The 16,184-nt window shown below is 41.3% G+C and overlaps 2 protein-coding genes across 3 annotated transcripts; both read right to left on the bottom strand.

Moving 5' to 3' along the window:
- Window positions 1-1,950: 1,950 nt before the first annotated feature.
- On the bottom strand, window positions 1,951-11,141 carry usf3 (upstream transcription factor family member 3). Its single transcript, XM_011488939.3, has 7 exons — window positions 10,982-11,141; window positions 10,460-10,587; window positions 10,304-10,335; window positions 10,117-10,199; window positions 9,684-9,780; window positions 4,528-9,365; window positions 1,951-4,152 (listed from the first exon to the last, which is right to left on the bottom strand). The coding sequence occupies exons 2-7, from the start codon at window positions 10,504-10,506 to the stop codon at window positions 2,341-2,343; spliced, it is 6,909 nt and encodes a 2,302-aa protein (XP_011487241.1). The 5' UTR covers window positions 10,507-10,587; window positions 10,982-11,141; the 3' UTR covers window positions 1,951-2,340.
- Window positions 11,142-11,279: 138 nt separating this feature from the next.
- On the bottom strand, window positions 11,280-16,164 carry naa50 (N(alpha)-acetyltransferase 50, NatE catalytic subunit). 2 transcript variants are annotated; one of them, XM_011488941.3, is made up of 5 exons: window positions 15,976-16,164; window positions 14,278-14,411; window positions 12,936-13,055; window positions 12,783-12,849; window positions 11,280-12,590 (listed from the first exon to the last, which is right to left on the bottom strand). In XM_011488941.3, the coding sequence occupies exons 1-5, from the start codon at window positions 15,981-15,983 to the stop codon at window positions 12,413-12,415; spliced, it is 507 nt and encodes a 168-aa protein (XP_011487243.1). In that variant the 5' UTR covers window positions 15,984-16,164; the 3' UTR covers window positions 11,280-12,412. The 2 variants fall into 2 exon arrangements, with proteins under 2 accessions (XP_011487243.1, XP_004081108.1); XM_004081060.3 differs by having other exon boundaries at window positions 14,278-14,414; window positions 15,976-16,163.
- Window positions 16,165-16,184: the final 20 nt, after the last annotated feature.

Raw genomic sequence — 16,184 nt, forward strand, 5'->3', positions numbered from 1 at the left:
ATTAATGTTGCTATGGTAGTTTTTTTTTTTAATAAAATACAACTTTTAAGATTTTTTTAAAGATGCTAAATTGTTTGAGTTTTTGATTTAACCCTTGTGCTATCCCATGGGGTCAAGATGACCATTGACGTGTTATCCCTACCATGACAAAGGTGGAGAGGATTTCATGTAATCCATGGACACCAATGAGGATCACGAATCATTGAAGAAAAAAGTTCAGAGCACTGTCTAGTGGGTCTAGATGACCTCGCTCCCAATGTCAACACAAGGGATAACACAAGGGTTAAAGGTTTGACTGCAATAAGTGTCATATTTTCTATTTGTATGTAGAAACGCAAACAAATCTGGTATCAATTTCAATGGCACGCTTACCAGATGGAGGGGCAAAAAAGCCAAATATTTGTTCTCAAAGTACAGAACAATTCTGATTTTACTAAAAACTCTTGGAGACAAAACAAAAAAACAATCAAGTTAAAAAAAAGGAAAAATAAAAGCAAATCTGTGCTTAAAGTCTTTACGAAACAAAGCATAACTCCTATTACTTGAAAATGGGAGTTTCCACAATATCAGATTTTTGTTAGTATCGACACATCAATGTTTGTGTGGTTCTGCATCCTTTAATAAAATGCTTTTTTTTATTGTGTAAGCATTTGGACCTCTAGCATGTAATAAAATTTCTATTGTATTGCATATTTATTCGATTCTATTTCATTCCAAATGCTATGAATATTACAAACAAATTGACAACCAGACCATCCGATAATAATCGGATTACAAATTGGGTAACATTTTAACTAACCTAAATTGTTTTGAATAGCTAAATTAATCGATGTCAAGTAATCCCATTACACTATAAGTAATCTTATTAAAATGTAATTGTCATTGTTTTATTTAGTGACTTGGTTGCAGTCTGATGACATTTTAGGCAGTATAATGGCTAACAAAATTTAAAAGCAAGAAAAAGGTATGTATTATTTTTATCTTTTTCGGAAAAAAAAATGTCTGTGTTTTGACATTTTTCAGTGTTTACTTGATCTGTGAGCAAAAATCTTTTAACCCCACCCCCCAAAAAAAAACAACCCTTATCTTTTATGTTCATAGGAATAACTTAACCCTTGTGCAATCTTAGGCACTTTGCACACATTGGGAGTTGGGTCATCTAGACCCACTAGACAGTGCTCTGAGCCTTTTTTCTTCAATGATTTGTGATCTTCACTGGTGTCCATGGATTACATGAAATATTTCCACCTTTATCCACCTTTGTCATGGTAGAGATAACATGTCAATGTAAGGGTGGGGTCTTCTAAGATAGCACAAGGGGTTAATTGATGTATTGTGTTTTTGATAACCTCCATGTTATTTTTTGTAATCTTGTCAGAAAATCAAGGTTAGATATGCAGCAAGACTGGAGGATTAGTAGAAATCAAGACATATTTTTGTGACACTACTTTTTTATTGACAAATATATGTCAAGTAAAAGCTATATATTGTATTAAATTAAATTTTAAACTGAAAAGAGATATGTCAGGCATCCTTTATTTCTCTGTTAGATTGCAAGTAAATTATTATTTTTTTGGCGTTTCTTTGAAATAATACTGTATGTTTGTGTATACCTAAATAGAAATTAAACATGGCTTATGTTCTTTTTGCTAGCATGTATTTGCAAAGTCATTTTATAGCTTTCATCTTTTATAAACCAATTTAAGGGAATTTCTCTGGAAGCAATATCTGATCTACCAAAGAATCATTTTTCAGCTGTTATATTAGGATAGTATATAATCTTTTCATAATCTTATGGTTTCTTTAGCTGACTGGTTATGTATTTTGTTTATTTTTGTGTTGCTGCAATAACATGTAAAGCCCATCTGAGTGTTTGAGAGAATGTCACTACTGCTTCATAAGAATTAACTTATGCATGTTTTTTTATCTGGACAAAAACAATCCACCAGGTATAAGAAAAAGTCTCCTTATAAACTTTATCAATCAAATTTGTATTTACAAATAGATACACAATCTAACACATTTCATATGAAACATTGGTATTTACAAAATAGCTCTTGGGGGGAAAATGATTCTGTACAGTACGACCTGATAAGTTAGTAAATTTACATTAGCAACTGTGCAGCAGGCTTTCAGATGACCATACCAAAAATGTTCTAAACCTTCATCTTTATTACTTGTTGGTTTATAACCAACAATTCAACATATATTTTTTCTCCTTAGAAAAAAAATTACTTTTTAGTCACATTAAACTACATATTTTTAATTAAAAAGCTGCATCAAGTTCACCTGCTTTTTTCATGTAAAGGAATCCCTTAATTTCTGACAGAGGAGCAGGTCTCATATGGCTGAGCTGCCGTCATGGCCCAGAATGTGACTGATGTTATGAGCCGGGCGATTGGGCTGCTTGCTGGAATCAGCAGAGGAGGTGTTGGACAGAGACAGCAGAGGAGACATCGGCATGGCCGAGCCATCGGTGGACACGCCAGAGGCAATTTCAGGAAACAGAGAGGTGAAACTGAAGTTGGAGATGTGAGGGGTGATGGAGGAAGAATTGGCAATGGGCATGGGGGGGATGTCTGGAAGCAAAGGGAAGCTGGCCTGAGCAAAGCCAACAGGGCGGGGTGGGGAGAGGATGGAGCTGAAGCGGTTGTTGAGTGGAGGAGCGCTGCCCTTGTCAGCACTTGGACTTGTAAACATTTGGTTAGGAAAGTACTGCAGAGTGACGTCGCTGGAGAGGCTAGGGTGAGCAGCCGGAGAATAGGAGGGATAGAAAGAAGGTAGAGTGTTTTGGGGCTCCACCGGGAGAAGAGATGGTGTCCGGGAGGTGTTTGACTGGCTCACAGGAGGGATGAAAGTGGAGTTTGCATTGATGGGGGGCGGAGGATTCATGACTCCTTCATGTATGAGTGGGAAACCAAAGTTTTGTGCTAAATGTTGGTCAGCAACTAAATTGTTGTCGCTGGGAACCTGTGCTCCATCCGGCATAAAACGTACAATAGTGCTGCGGCGTGCTTCTCCTCCAGATTGAGAACGACTCAGCAGCACCCCGCCCCCAGAAGGCAGAGGGAGGTGGCTTTCTGGCTCAAAGGGGTTGGTGGATCTGAGAGGAGCCGATCGAAGCCTCTCCCCAGGTCTGGGTTTGGTAGACTGAGTGTCCCTGGTGATATGGCGAGATTGCTGGCTGACAGCGGTGAGCGGTCTGGAAGAAGCCGAGGATCGGCCGGGTTCAGAGCTGCTGTGCGGGGCTGAAGGGTGGGGGAGACCTGCTCGCACACCTGGTCCAGCGTGCAAATTACCACTGACCTGAGGAATGTGGCCTTTGTGGCCCTCTGCAAGCCGCATACCTGGAGCCTTCTGAGAGTGGGGAACGCTGGGGCTGGAAGCCTTGGCCTGAATGTCTCTTGAAGAGCTTCCGGGCACACAGCTATACTCCATGCTAACAGGCGGACAGCACTGCACTGTTCGTTGGTGGTTGGTCTGCTCAGGAAGGTGGGGGGACAGGAGGCTCTGCATAAAGCTCTGATGACAGCTTTCCTGCTCACGTGGCGCCGTCGCTCCAACTTGAATTCCCTGCGTCCCGAGATGAGACCCGTTGTAGCCACCACGATTTCTGCCATCTCCCGCAGGCCCAACACTCATCCTGAAGCCCCCTTGCTGTTGCCCTTGAGGGCCTCTCTGGGAGGGGGGAACAGACTTGGATGCCATCTCATTCCCACGAGACACCTGGGCCTCAAAACCACCAAGCTGATGTGTTCCTCCAGCCCCCATAACCTTAAAGGGCGGACACTCAGAAACACGCTGAACATCAGTGGGGCCTTGATGGTCAGATGGAAGGCGGTTCTGAGGATTGTGGGGGATGCTGGTCTTCCCTCTGGATGTGTCCAAGTAACCGCGGAGGTCTGGCTGCTCCTGACTGCCGCTGCGACCAGGCTGAAGATGGAGAGCCATTCGCTGCTGCTCACCGCTTGTGGATGTTTTACCAATGAGTGCCTCGGCGGAGTAGTTGGACACGCGATGGCGCTCCTGGCGAGATGAAGCACAGGCCAGATCAGATGAACGGGACACGGGATTGCTGGGAGAAGAAATAAGCTGCTGCTCCAGGCTCCTGGAATTCATCATCCTCTGCAAAGCATTATGGTCCTGGCCGGGCTGAGGAAGCACAAAGTTCAAATGTACACCATTAACACAAAAGTACAATGAAAAAGACAAACTATTTGATTAAAGTCTAATAAAAGATGTGTTCAAAACCAGGTTGGAAATATTAATTATGAATTATCAAAAAATCTATGTAAAAAAGAAAGCTGAACTGGTTGATTCTGACCTGATAAGTTATTTAAAAATGAAGTGTTTGATCAAAACAATTCAGAAAACTACAAATATTTCTCTACTAAAATGAAATTATGTGCAAGTCCCAAATGATTTCTGATAAGTACGGTTTTAGGTTATAAACTTTCTTTTAAATTATTTTATGGAGAGGGATTTAGAGGGTATATCATTTAAAAATGTAGTTTAGGCACAACCAACCTTCAGGTGTTCCTGCTGAGCCAGGTGGCTGCTGTGGTGGGCCCTGGATCCAGCTGCTTGGACTTCACAGCTCTTCTCTTGGTGTCTGAAGTGCTGCTGCTGCTGCTGCTGCTGGATCTGCTGCTGCAGGTGCTGCGAGTGTCTGGAGTGGGAGTTCTGCTGCTGCTGCTGTTGTTGTTGTTGGTGCTGCTGATGCTGCGCTTGAGGAGCTTGTTGGTGTCCCTGCGGCTGGTGCTGCTGGTGTTGAGGAGGCTGTTGGTGTTGGGTTGGTTGTTGATGCTGTTGTGATTGTTGGTGTGACTGCTGTTGCAGTTGCTGCGTCTGCGCGTGCTGTTGATGCTGAATCTGTTGCTGCTGTTGATGCGAGTGCTGCGCGACTCCAGACTTTTCCAGATGATGTTGCTTCTGCTGCTGCTGCTGCAGGCCAGCCGGTGAGCCAGTCTGATTGCCTCGTACGATTCCCCGCTTTTTCTGGACGTGCTGCTGCTGCTGCTCTTGCTGCTGTAGCACCCTCTGGTGTAGTGAGAGGCGCTGTGCAGGGTCTGGTTGTGTCAGCTGGTGTTGCAAATGATACAGATGGTGTCTTTGCTGTTCATGCTGCTGTTTCACGTAAAGGTTCCCTCCCAGGTGTTGACTCTGCTGGTTTCCTGTGTGCTGTGGATGACTCTGAGCCACATGAAGTACTGACTGGCTCTGGTCAGCAGATCCTTGCGGGGGACAGTGGCCGTCCGCGGGACGACCTGAGGGACTTGTGAATGGATTTGAGGAGAAAAGCGGGCCTCCACTTTCTGAAATAATCCTCGGCGTGACAGCGGCTGAAGTGGATGGCAGCTGGCCCATCATCTGATTGTGGTCTGACGCTTTCCCATCAATGTGATTTACTGCATTGCCAGGAGGAGGGCAAGGCTTTGGCCTTTTCCCAGTGTTTAACATGACCTCTTCTTGGGCCTGCCGCTTTGATATGATCTTCACCTGCCGCTCGACCATGCCCACTCCAGGCTGTGCTCTCATTAAAGTATTTTTTTTGTATTCATTGTCCTGGGAAGCCCCTGAACATGGCGATATGGCGTTGTTTATGGGTTGGGATATGTGGGCCGTGGTTGCCAGAGGAGATGGAACTGAACCCTGATGGCCAAGAATACTAGGAGAGCCAGGATAGCCCTGATGGCTGGATCTGATCAGATTGTTAATGCTAAGACTAGCTCCAGTTTCACTCTGGGATGAACTTTGGGTCTGGGCTTGAGGGAGAGATGGTGAGTGTGAGTATGCAACATTTTGTAGATGTCTACCACCATTTGGCACGCCGACAGCCCCCTCTATGATCTGTCCCCTGACATGCATGTCAGCAACAGGTTTATTTATTCCTGGATCCACAGATTTATTTGTTTTAGTCTGCTGCTCACCTAAACTCTGTTCTTTGCTGGTAGACGTTGAGAGAGTTTTAGTTGGATCCCATGAGACTGTGGTGGGGGTTGTTGAAGAGGTGTTGTCCCCAGAGCATCCACTAGTCCTCTTCCCAGAGTTGTCCTGCTCCAATATAGCCAAAGCCAGCATTTCAGCCTGCTCAGAAGTGAATGTAAATGGACCAAAGGAGCTTGTTGAGGCACCAAGACTGTGGCCCTGGGGAAGCATTGATGCCACAGAGAACACTCTGCCACCTCCAGAGCCCGTGGACAGGGGAGAATCTGTCTGTCTGTTGGACGACATGGGATGTTCAATAGCCTGTTCATCCAAGTTAGTGTACAGCTGTTCAGACAGGGCAAAGTCTTTTTTAGGAATAGCAGAAGTCACTGGAGCCAAAACGTCTTTCTCTACAGTAGAAGACAGTCTCCCTGCATGACTTTCTCTTTCACTTCTATTGGCCAGCGGTAGCTTCACTTCATCAGGTCGGCATGGTGGGGTGGGTATAGTCTCCTCATCTTGCTGTAATGGCGCTCTTGGAGCAGTGGACCTCTTCCTAAACTCTGCATTTGTTGCTGAGGCAGTAACAGTGCTGTGGGCAGCAGAGCACAATGAGGCCGAAGATGACAATCCTGCCCCTGTAGACCCAGAGGAACAAGTGGTGGACTGAGGTTTAGCACATGTTACTGGATCGGGGACTTCAGATCCTTGAGACGGACATGGATACACTGTTAGGGTAGTTGGATTTAAATAAATAGAAGCAGTTGCTGTAAGACCAGTCACAGAGACAGGAGTCGAACACGCGACTGAATCTGCAGCAGATGTGCACCCAGCCGCACCAGCAGCTGCAGAAGTATCTACTGAACTGTTTTGTTTCGAAACAGGAGTGGTGGTGGCTGACTCGTGCTGTAATGTGCAAACTGCTGCACTGGCAGTGACCTGTTTACTGTCTGGAACAGAGAGTTTGTTGGCAGCCAAGTTAGCGGTAGAACAAACAGGTGTTTCACTCTGAAATGCTATAGTCTCACTCCCTGAAGTCCTGACTAATGTTGCACTAACAGTGGTAGCTGTAGTTTTGATGGTACTGATGTCTTTTTGAGTAAATGTTGAGTCACTCTGAGATGAAGTGACAGAACTTTTCTCATGTGGAGGAGATGGGCTCAATATAACCACATTTTCTGATGAGCTGCACACTATTGTGTTCTGAGCTAAAGTAACAGCTTCCCTGCTACTACTAGTTGTGGAAACTGTTGTAGATACGGATAAATTGTCAGTTACTTTGAGAGCAGTGGACTGTATAACTTCAGGTTTTGCAGTCTGAGCCGCTTGGGACTCTCCTGCGACACACAGCTGTGCCTGATTAAGCTCTTTTCTCTTAACAGGTTTAGTCCTTTTAGCTGTTGCTCTCTTTGCATTTAAAGCTGTACGAAGTCTCTTTCCAGAAGGCTTTGGGGAAATACCCACAATCCCTGGTGTGACAGGCTTCATACAAGAGACCTGTAGCTTTTGGGGAGGTTGTTGATGTCCAGATCCAGAACTTGGCGCTGCAGCAAGAGGCTTTGGTTGTTGCTTCTGCTGCACTACTGCTAAGGAAGCCGGTGGAAGCTGACAACTGCTTTGGCTAGAAATGCTAAGAGGAAGACCCTGAGAGATGCTCTGGTTGAGACTGCAAAGGGCGCCTAAACTTTTAAGAGCCACATTAGTAGTTGGTTCCTCAGTGGTGGTTGGCTGGACAAGTTGGAGGGTACCTTGCCCACTCTGGGAGCTAGCTTTGTCAGAACACTTCATGGGCTGCAGGGCAAATACCTGACCATTAACAGTGATGGTCTGTGGGGTTGTAGAAACAGGCAGAGAAGAGGAAGTCTGGGTGGCCTGAGGCTGGGCAGGACGAGGCAGAATGTGCACAAGTTGCTTTCCTCCAACGCTCGGTAGGGTAGTGGTAGATGCAGAGCTGCTGATTGTGGATGTTTGAGTGGAGGCAGCAGGTACAGCAGTCGGCGCAATGCCGATTTGAGGATTCTGGGTTCCAGACGGAGCCTGATTAGGTGCTTGGATGATAACTATGTGTTGACATGGCGTTTGATTATTCAAGTCGTCTCTGAGAACTGGCTGGGAAGGACAAGCACCCGCCTGCTGCAGGATTACAACACTTGCATTGTTTGTGTTTTGAGATGCCGTTACTCGAGATGCTGGTGATCCAGAAGGATTGACCTGCAGCACCTGCATGGTTTGGAGAAGAGGGAGAACTGTGGCCTGTGGCTGCTGCACCAAGGTTGGTTGAGGGAGAGGCTGTGGCTGCGGTATAAGAGTCGCTGGAGGATGAGGGACAACTGAAGCTGGTTGAAGAACAGTAGGCTGGACCTGTGACACAACAGCTGGATGAGCGATCACTGCTGGCTGTGGTACTATGGCTGACTGGGGAAGAAGAGCGCATTGAGGTTGGGGGGATAGAACAGATTGAGACTGCGCCTGGTTTAGAACAGCTGCTTGCGATTGTGGTGTTTTTGGAAAAGACTGTGCTTGAGGGTGAGCTGTGATGGGTGCTTGCTGTATTCGCTGCATTTGAATCTGAATGGGATGAACTGATGGATTGCCATTCGCTGGACATGCAGTCACCTGCTGGACAGCCTTGGTGTTAGCACTGACCTCTGGAAATGTTAGACTCTGACAGACTGGTTGCACTGTATTTCCTGCCATCTGCAATGTTGTCCATGTAGTCTGGGTGCTGCCTGCAGCCCCTGTCCTAAGAAGAGCCTGGCTGCTTGGAACAGCAGAGTAACCTACAGTCCTGATGGAAGTGTCCTGTGTTGCTGAAGAGCAAACCTCTGAAGTAACCGTCTGCAATGGTGTAAGCAGTGCAGGGCTTTCAACGGGAAGCTGAGGGGCTGAAGTAGCTGCTATAGAAAGAGTCTGAAGGGCAGCAGGCTGCGTTTGCTGTGGCAGAGCCGTGGTGGCAGCAGGGATCTGGAGAGTGATGTAAGACACAGAAGGTGGTAGAGTGGGGCCTCCAGTTGCTCCCTCAACCACACATTGCTCTATCACTCTCAAACCTGGAGTAGACTGAGTGGGTGTGGCAGCTGATCCAGGGAGAAGTGCAGGAGTGGAAGAAGATGCGTCGACTTGCAGCAGAGTTCCATTAACCCTCAATCTGGCCTCAACTGCTGGCTGTACAATTAATGTTTCAGACGGGTGCTTTCTGAGACCAGTCTGTTTTCCTGGTAGGCACATTGCGTTGCCATTGGAATAGACAACAATCCCTTTATGGAGCTTGTGAGTGGGGGTCACTTTCGTCAATTTGGCACAGCGCTGCTTGCCTTTCCAGTGAATAGTAGGGTCCTCTAAAAAATCTATATCATGAGCTTTGAGAAGGTCGATGTAGTGAGCACTCTTCTTCCTCAGTTCCTCCAACTGACGCCTCAGTCGACGAATCTCTTCCGCTGCACAAACAGACACCATCATCAATCAATGCAATACAAAACATCTTGGCTACAACTGGATTTTTTTGAAATATATTTCATTTATGAAAAAAAATTATATTATCATCAAAAATGTGTTGTGTAAATACCTCCCTACCATTTTATAGCCACTACATAAAAAACACAGTGGCTGATGTTAGAATAATTTTGTAAACTCTTTTCAAAACTGACTGTATTATATATTATAAAAGTAAAAAGTACATTTTATATTGCTAGCAAGAACAAGGAAGGTTATTAACATGAACTACAACAACAAAGTCCTCGATATGAAAACTATACCTTGGGCTTTATCTCCACCTTCCAGTAGCATTGCATCATTTTGCTTCTTCAGTTCAGTGATGTAGCGAAAAGCTTGATCCAATATCATGTTCTTACTCTGTAGATGAAACAAAATTTTTTTTTTAAATAACTCATCAAAAAAAAAATGGAATTCTGGTTGTCAAAGTCCCACTCGATCATCTTTTGAGCTTTTGTAAAAATGTATGCCGTTTTTAGACAACATCCTAAAATTCTATGTCGTTTTCAAGGACATAGTTTCTGCAGAGAGGCAGGGGATAAATTCACCTCTGACTTGTAGACGGGACTGTTGTGCCACGCACTCTTCCATTTTCTTAAGCTTAATATTTTTTATGAATGTCCTTAATCATGACAAAAAATTCTATTTTCCTCAGAGTGGGTCTTTAACAAGGGGTAAAAGTGGACTATTTCTTACCTGTTTAAGTGACTGGCAACAAGGCAAGAGGTTTCCAATACGATTAATACCAGCATTAATTTTCTCCTTTCTGTGTCTTTCATCTGCAAACACAAACATTTAGAAATCAAATGTTTTCATTCAGTTGGAATTGATTTTTCTGTAATAATGTAATGTAACGCTGAAGAGAGGGATATATTTTTTTTACCTGCATTGTGAGATTCTTTGTTTTTCTTCCTTCTAAGAAACAAACGATTTACAATAACGAACATTTACAATTAAAAAGAAAATAGACATATTTACTAACCCCATGTCCAATTCTAATACCTCGGTAAAAGACACATATGAAGAAGACCTTTCTTACTTTGGTTTATGACCAAGTCGTGTTTGTGTTTCGGTCATCTCTGGCATCCAGTCCTAACAGTTGCCCTCATGAATAGCGACCGTGCAACACATTCAACAGCTGGACCTTGAACCCCTGCTGCACCCGTCCTGCAAACAAAAATTCCCAACATGTCCTTAAAATAAATGAGTGAAATATAAACAGACTACTACTACTATGCTAAACAACTACAGCACATTAACCTAGCAATAGTCACCCTCGAGCTAATAACCCTAAATTTAAGTTTATAATAGTGCAAACTAGATAAATTGCACTTGTACTAATTGGTTTTACATTTAAATTGAAGTGTCGATAGTAAAAGATTACATATCGCCTAAAAGGAAGAATTTATCCATCTAGCACATACCTAGCTAGGCAGCTAGCTTACTGTTAGCCAAAAACTAGCTTAGCACAGCATAAACTACTTTACTATTCACATAAACCGGGGTGTGATTTACGTACGCTATCTTAAAACATTGTAAATAGAAAGCAGTTTCTTCTAACCTTTCGTTGTGGCATTTTGAAGAATGCTGGGTCAAAAAAGTACTTAGACATTTGTAGCTAACTATTAGCTAGCAGAGCCCTCAACTCATCTCTCAAAACAATCCAAACCCGTGCAGAAAGGGGTGGGCTTTGCGTAGATATTAGCCAATAGGATTCTTGAATTTCAGATCCCAGCCAATCATAGAACAGCTAAGCTCAGTCAATGGGTGTTTAAGACAAAATGCACCCACAGCCACTGAGATTATAGGCAGAACTGTACATTTCCAACATGTTTGACATAAACACGAGGCAAAAAAAATAAATAAAAGAACATACTGCAAATAGTAATTTATTTAGACGTTAAAAAGTCTTACAATATAGAGCTCCAGAAAAGATAAAATTTGTCAAAGAAAAGAAAACATGCTGTATACTACAATGGAGAAGACATCTCTCCTATCATGCAGAGGGTTGGAGCTTCCTCTGGGTAACACCTGTAAGAAATGTCACCAAATTTTAATTGGTTCAGGTGACCTTAAAGAGAGAAATTAACCGATTACACTTTTTGGTAAAATGGCTACATGTGCACAAAAAGTGGTTCCATTTTTCTTTCTGAACCCTTTGTTTAGGTTTTCACAATTACACTCGGTAAATTACCACCCCAGAAGCCTAAATCCAATCTGTTTAGCCAATCAACTCATTTTGAATTCATATTTGAAAATTTCAAGTCTAAATAAATATTTTTGTTCCATCAATTAGTAGTGCACCCAGGAGAACCTCAAAACCCTTTTTCTTCCCAATGCAAAAAATAAAAACAGTTGAAGGGAATTAAATTAACAGACCAAAACCCAACATAATCTGAAAAACTAAATGGTGCCAACACATCACCTCCGATAAACCGTTCCACCTTACGTACGTCAATACTCTGGAGACATTTCTGGACTTCCATAGTGGAGATAAACTTGCCAAACTCAAATCCCATTCAAATAAAACTCGTTTCATTCAGGGAACAATTCCAATTACCACTCCAAGCTGGTCAGCTATGACTAGATCTTTCAAAGCAAAAAATGTCACCCCTTATAATAACCTTTCATTGAAGACATGTCCTTTTTCAGGTTTTAACTGCATAAAAACTACTCGAACAAAACATTATGATTTGAAACATCACATTCTTATCCTCCAATTCATCTACATCTGCCTGGTTTTGGCCTTTGCCATTGGGGGTAATTTAGGATACTGAGCTTGTTGGAATTTATAATTCCCTATGAGAAAGGGGAGAAGTAAAATAAGGAGAAGTTGCCTTTGAAACAAAATGCAGCAATTTTTTTATCATCAAAATGTGTTGTCTTTTTGTGTCCTTTGAAGAAACTTTTATATGCTTTGGCCACGGGGCGTTTGTCACAGTTCTGTTTCTGTGCTGGAGGGCACATTTGGGTCTTTCACAATCTTGTGCCCCTACTCGGTCTTCTGAAGCTCTCCGCTGGGTTGTGCACATGGGGAGCGCAGACTCTTCTGCAACACATGGGCATCTGCTGGCTCTATCCTTTTGTAGTAATTCTTTTTTGTCTCGATGATCTCAAAGCCAAACTTCTGGTAAAAGTCAATGGCTGATTCATTGCTGATTTGCACGTGACTGGGAAACAAGAGAGGAGAGCAAACATTTTGTTAGTTTAAATATCAATAAAATAATTGAAAAAAATATCCAACAAATCCATTCAAAATACACCAAAAAGAAAAAAAATCAAATTAAAGATGTATACAAATATAAGTTTAATTAAAAATATAAAAAAATGAAACTCTAAATGCTTTGGATAAAAATACTTACAGGTAAATGTTGTCAAATGTGCCATCCTTCTCGCATATGTTTAGCACATGGTTCAGCATCTTTGTACCTGCGGCAAAACAGAGCAACATTTTAAAAACAAGGCATCATTAAATTCCCCCAGAATCTATTCGGCAGAAAATAAACATAATTTACCAATTCCGAGTCTACGGTAGGGGGCTAGACACCCAAGTGTCATGATGTACAGTCTTTTCTGGTTCTGAGAGTGATCCACTCTGCAGCACACAGCCCCAACTGCAATGTCGTTAAAGTATGCTGCAAGAAATAAAAAGAGATCCTTACAGAATGAAAGGGATTTCTTACCTTAACCCTTCTATACATTATTTTGACTATCCTAACTCTTTAACTGTTGACGTAAATAATGCTATTCCGGCAGTTTCCGAAGCAGGGAAAAGCAGTGTCATGCTGATTTGAAACACTTTACAGTGGTGAAGTGCTTACGCAATCAATGGAAATCAGCCGATTCTATTGCGGAGAAAAAAGACTTGCGCCGATATCGGTACAAAACCGACTAAAGTATTGCGTCTCGGTGCAAAGCCGATATAAAAAGCTGCTTTTCTCCACATCAGAATCGGCCAATTCATGTCGATCAGGTAAACGGTCCAAGATTTAAGGTATGTCACAGAGCATGTTATTTAGGCGTCACCACAACAAATCTAGCGTTAAGAGTTAAATTATCAAAACAAGACATTAACTACTTTTAAATTTCTTCTATTTTTTTTCTGTATGCATCAGAATTTTCTTTAATAAGAAAAGCACTTTTTTAAAATTATCCAACTGTAATTTTTTGGGATTCTGTTCAGGAGTTGAACTGAGGTCTTAGAGAGATAAAAAGGATTTCTAGCTGGTTGTTGTATAGAAATATTTGCTAAACTGGATTGCTTTTTGCTTATTTATAGCTTAACTGCTGAGCTAACTTTGCCTCCAATCCTTTTTTAAATATTGTATTTTTATATTTCTAATTGTCAAAACTGAATTAGATGCATTCGTTTACCATTATCTTAATTTATAATTGTTTAAACAAAGGCAAAAGCAAAGAAAATATCAAAATATGATGTTAAAAATACCATGTCAAGTCCATTGACTATTTAAGAATCCAATAACTTGCTTGTACCCTTACAACAACAACAACATCTGTGCTTTAATTTCCAATGCAGAGCATAAATGTTATGAAGGATGTAAAACAGTGCCGATTTTTAAAGATGAATCCACATCCATCTTTGAAACAACCTGTAGGTTGTTTCAAATGCCCAATAATTAATTGGTTTTCCTTAATTTTTTTAATGATTTCATGTTGGCAAATTCAGTCATACATTTTGAAATTCTTATCTAAGGATAAGTGATAAATTCTTATCACTTATCCTATACTCTAGTTGCATCATGCTCCACATGATCCGTTTAAAATAAACTTCAGCAATGACTTGATGTTGTTTTAAGTTCTGAGTTGTGTTAAGTTACTACATGAGTCATCTCTCACCTAGCTTTGCAAGCTCTCCAACTTCCAGAACATCTTTGTAAAACTTGTCGTTGTAGCTGACAGGGAAGATGACTTGATTCAGCCGTTTCAACTGCTTAATGTTGTGAGGCGTAACGTCCCCCAACTCGATCCGGCTACTGGAACAAGAGCAAAACGGTCAAATCACAGACAAACAGGACAACTAAGCTAAACAAGCTACAAAATTAGATCAACTGAATAAGTTACGTAGTTTAAAAGTTATACTGTTTAGAATGCTGGACAAATAAAGAGGCTTTGGTAAAATAAGTACATACCGTATATTATTTTATGTACATTATAAAAATGCAATTTTTGACTCACCAAAGCCAAAAATGGCTTTTATTAAAGTAATTTATTTTATATTATACAAAGCCAAAAAAATATCAATAAAGAAATAATTCCAATTTAATTAATGAAGTTTCATCCCTATTCAGTTTAAAGGATAAAATATGTAATACTTTTTTTTCAACTTTTTTTACCACTTGATCAAAAGCCTGTATTTTAACAAAAAGTACAAAAGTTAAATGTTTCCTTACTACAACAAAAAATGGTAAAATACTGAAATTGAAGTTAAAAAAAAAGAACTGATTTGCGCAACAACTGAACACAAAGAAATCACTCTTCATTCAACATTTCCTCATTATTTCCTCTATTTTTTGGCATTCGATGCATTCATATTTTACATTATTTAAACAAAGGTAAATGCAAAAGCAAAGAAAATACTAAAATATCATGGAAAAAATACTAAGTCAAATAGAATATTTGTCATGAACGTCTACTGATTATTCACAGCTTTAAGAATTACAAAAATATTTCCAAAAGAAAATGTTTTAAAATAATATTTTCCATCTAAAAAGAGAAACCATGTTAAACTTTAAAAGCTTCAGCGTTACTAAGATTAAAATAAATTAATTTTATGTTCAAAACTTACATTAAAAGAAAAAATAGTCCTAATACAAAAGTCAACTTGACCTTTTGATGCGTTTCAAGAAGTATAAATAGGACAGCCAAGTGTCCACAAACAGCGGACAGACACGTGTGTTGCATTTCCAAGTACTATGTACAGTAACGTCTGAGTCTGAAATGCGTATTATTACTCAACTACGTATAAATTGAGAAGGTATCCAGACGCACATTTTCAAAAAACGCAGAGTGCTGCTGCATAACTGGCGGCGGTACTTTGACAGATCCAGTTGAGCCAAGCTCCTAAAGTTGCTGTTATGGCTGCTATGCTATCATTATGAACTTTTGACACAAAGCACAGACATGGGCTTATTTATCACGATAATGGTTGAATAATTAAAAGAAATTATACACAACGTAATTAAATTAAATGTATTCACAAGCACAACCAGAGATATCCTTGGTATATCTACTAAGGTTAGCTAAACTGAGTTTACTGACTCAGCTCAGTACTAGCAGCTAGCTGGTTAGCTTAGCTTTTAAGCCACAAATGAGCCGAAAGCGGCGAGGAGCAAAAGTAACAGTACTGACAGTGTTTTTCAAGTATAAATTTTTTTCTTCAATATATATAAACTTTTAGATAAATACGAAAATTAAGTAGCTTGGCACAATAACTAGCCCCGTCGTCCCCTCATCTTCTCCCCAACACAGTCAAGAAACTTTAGTCGTGCTAGTATTGCTACGCTACATTTTTGTGACCTAAAATACTACACTCACCCTTTCATTTTAAACAAATGGTGTCCCCTATTTTCGAGTAAGGTCTATCGTTCAGTCAGGTATAAGCTATGTCTATTAAAAGAGTTGGTATTCGGGATGCCTCCCGTTTTACTCTCCACATGTAGCTAGTTGCGGCAATTAAAGTTAGCTTAACCGCCACACTTCTACCACGATTGTGAGCGTCAACTCTGACCCCCGCATGCGCACAA

The sequence above is a fragment of the Oryzias latipes genome, chromosome 20 (assembly GCF_002234675.1).
Source record: "Oryzias latipes chromosome 20, ASM223467v1".
Lineage (NCBI taxonomy): Eukaryota > Metazoa > Chordata > Actinopteri > Beloniformes > Adrianichthyidae > Oryzias > Oryzias latipes.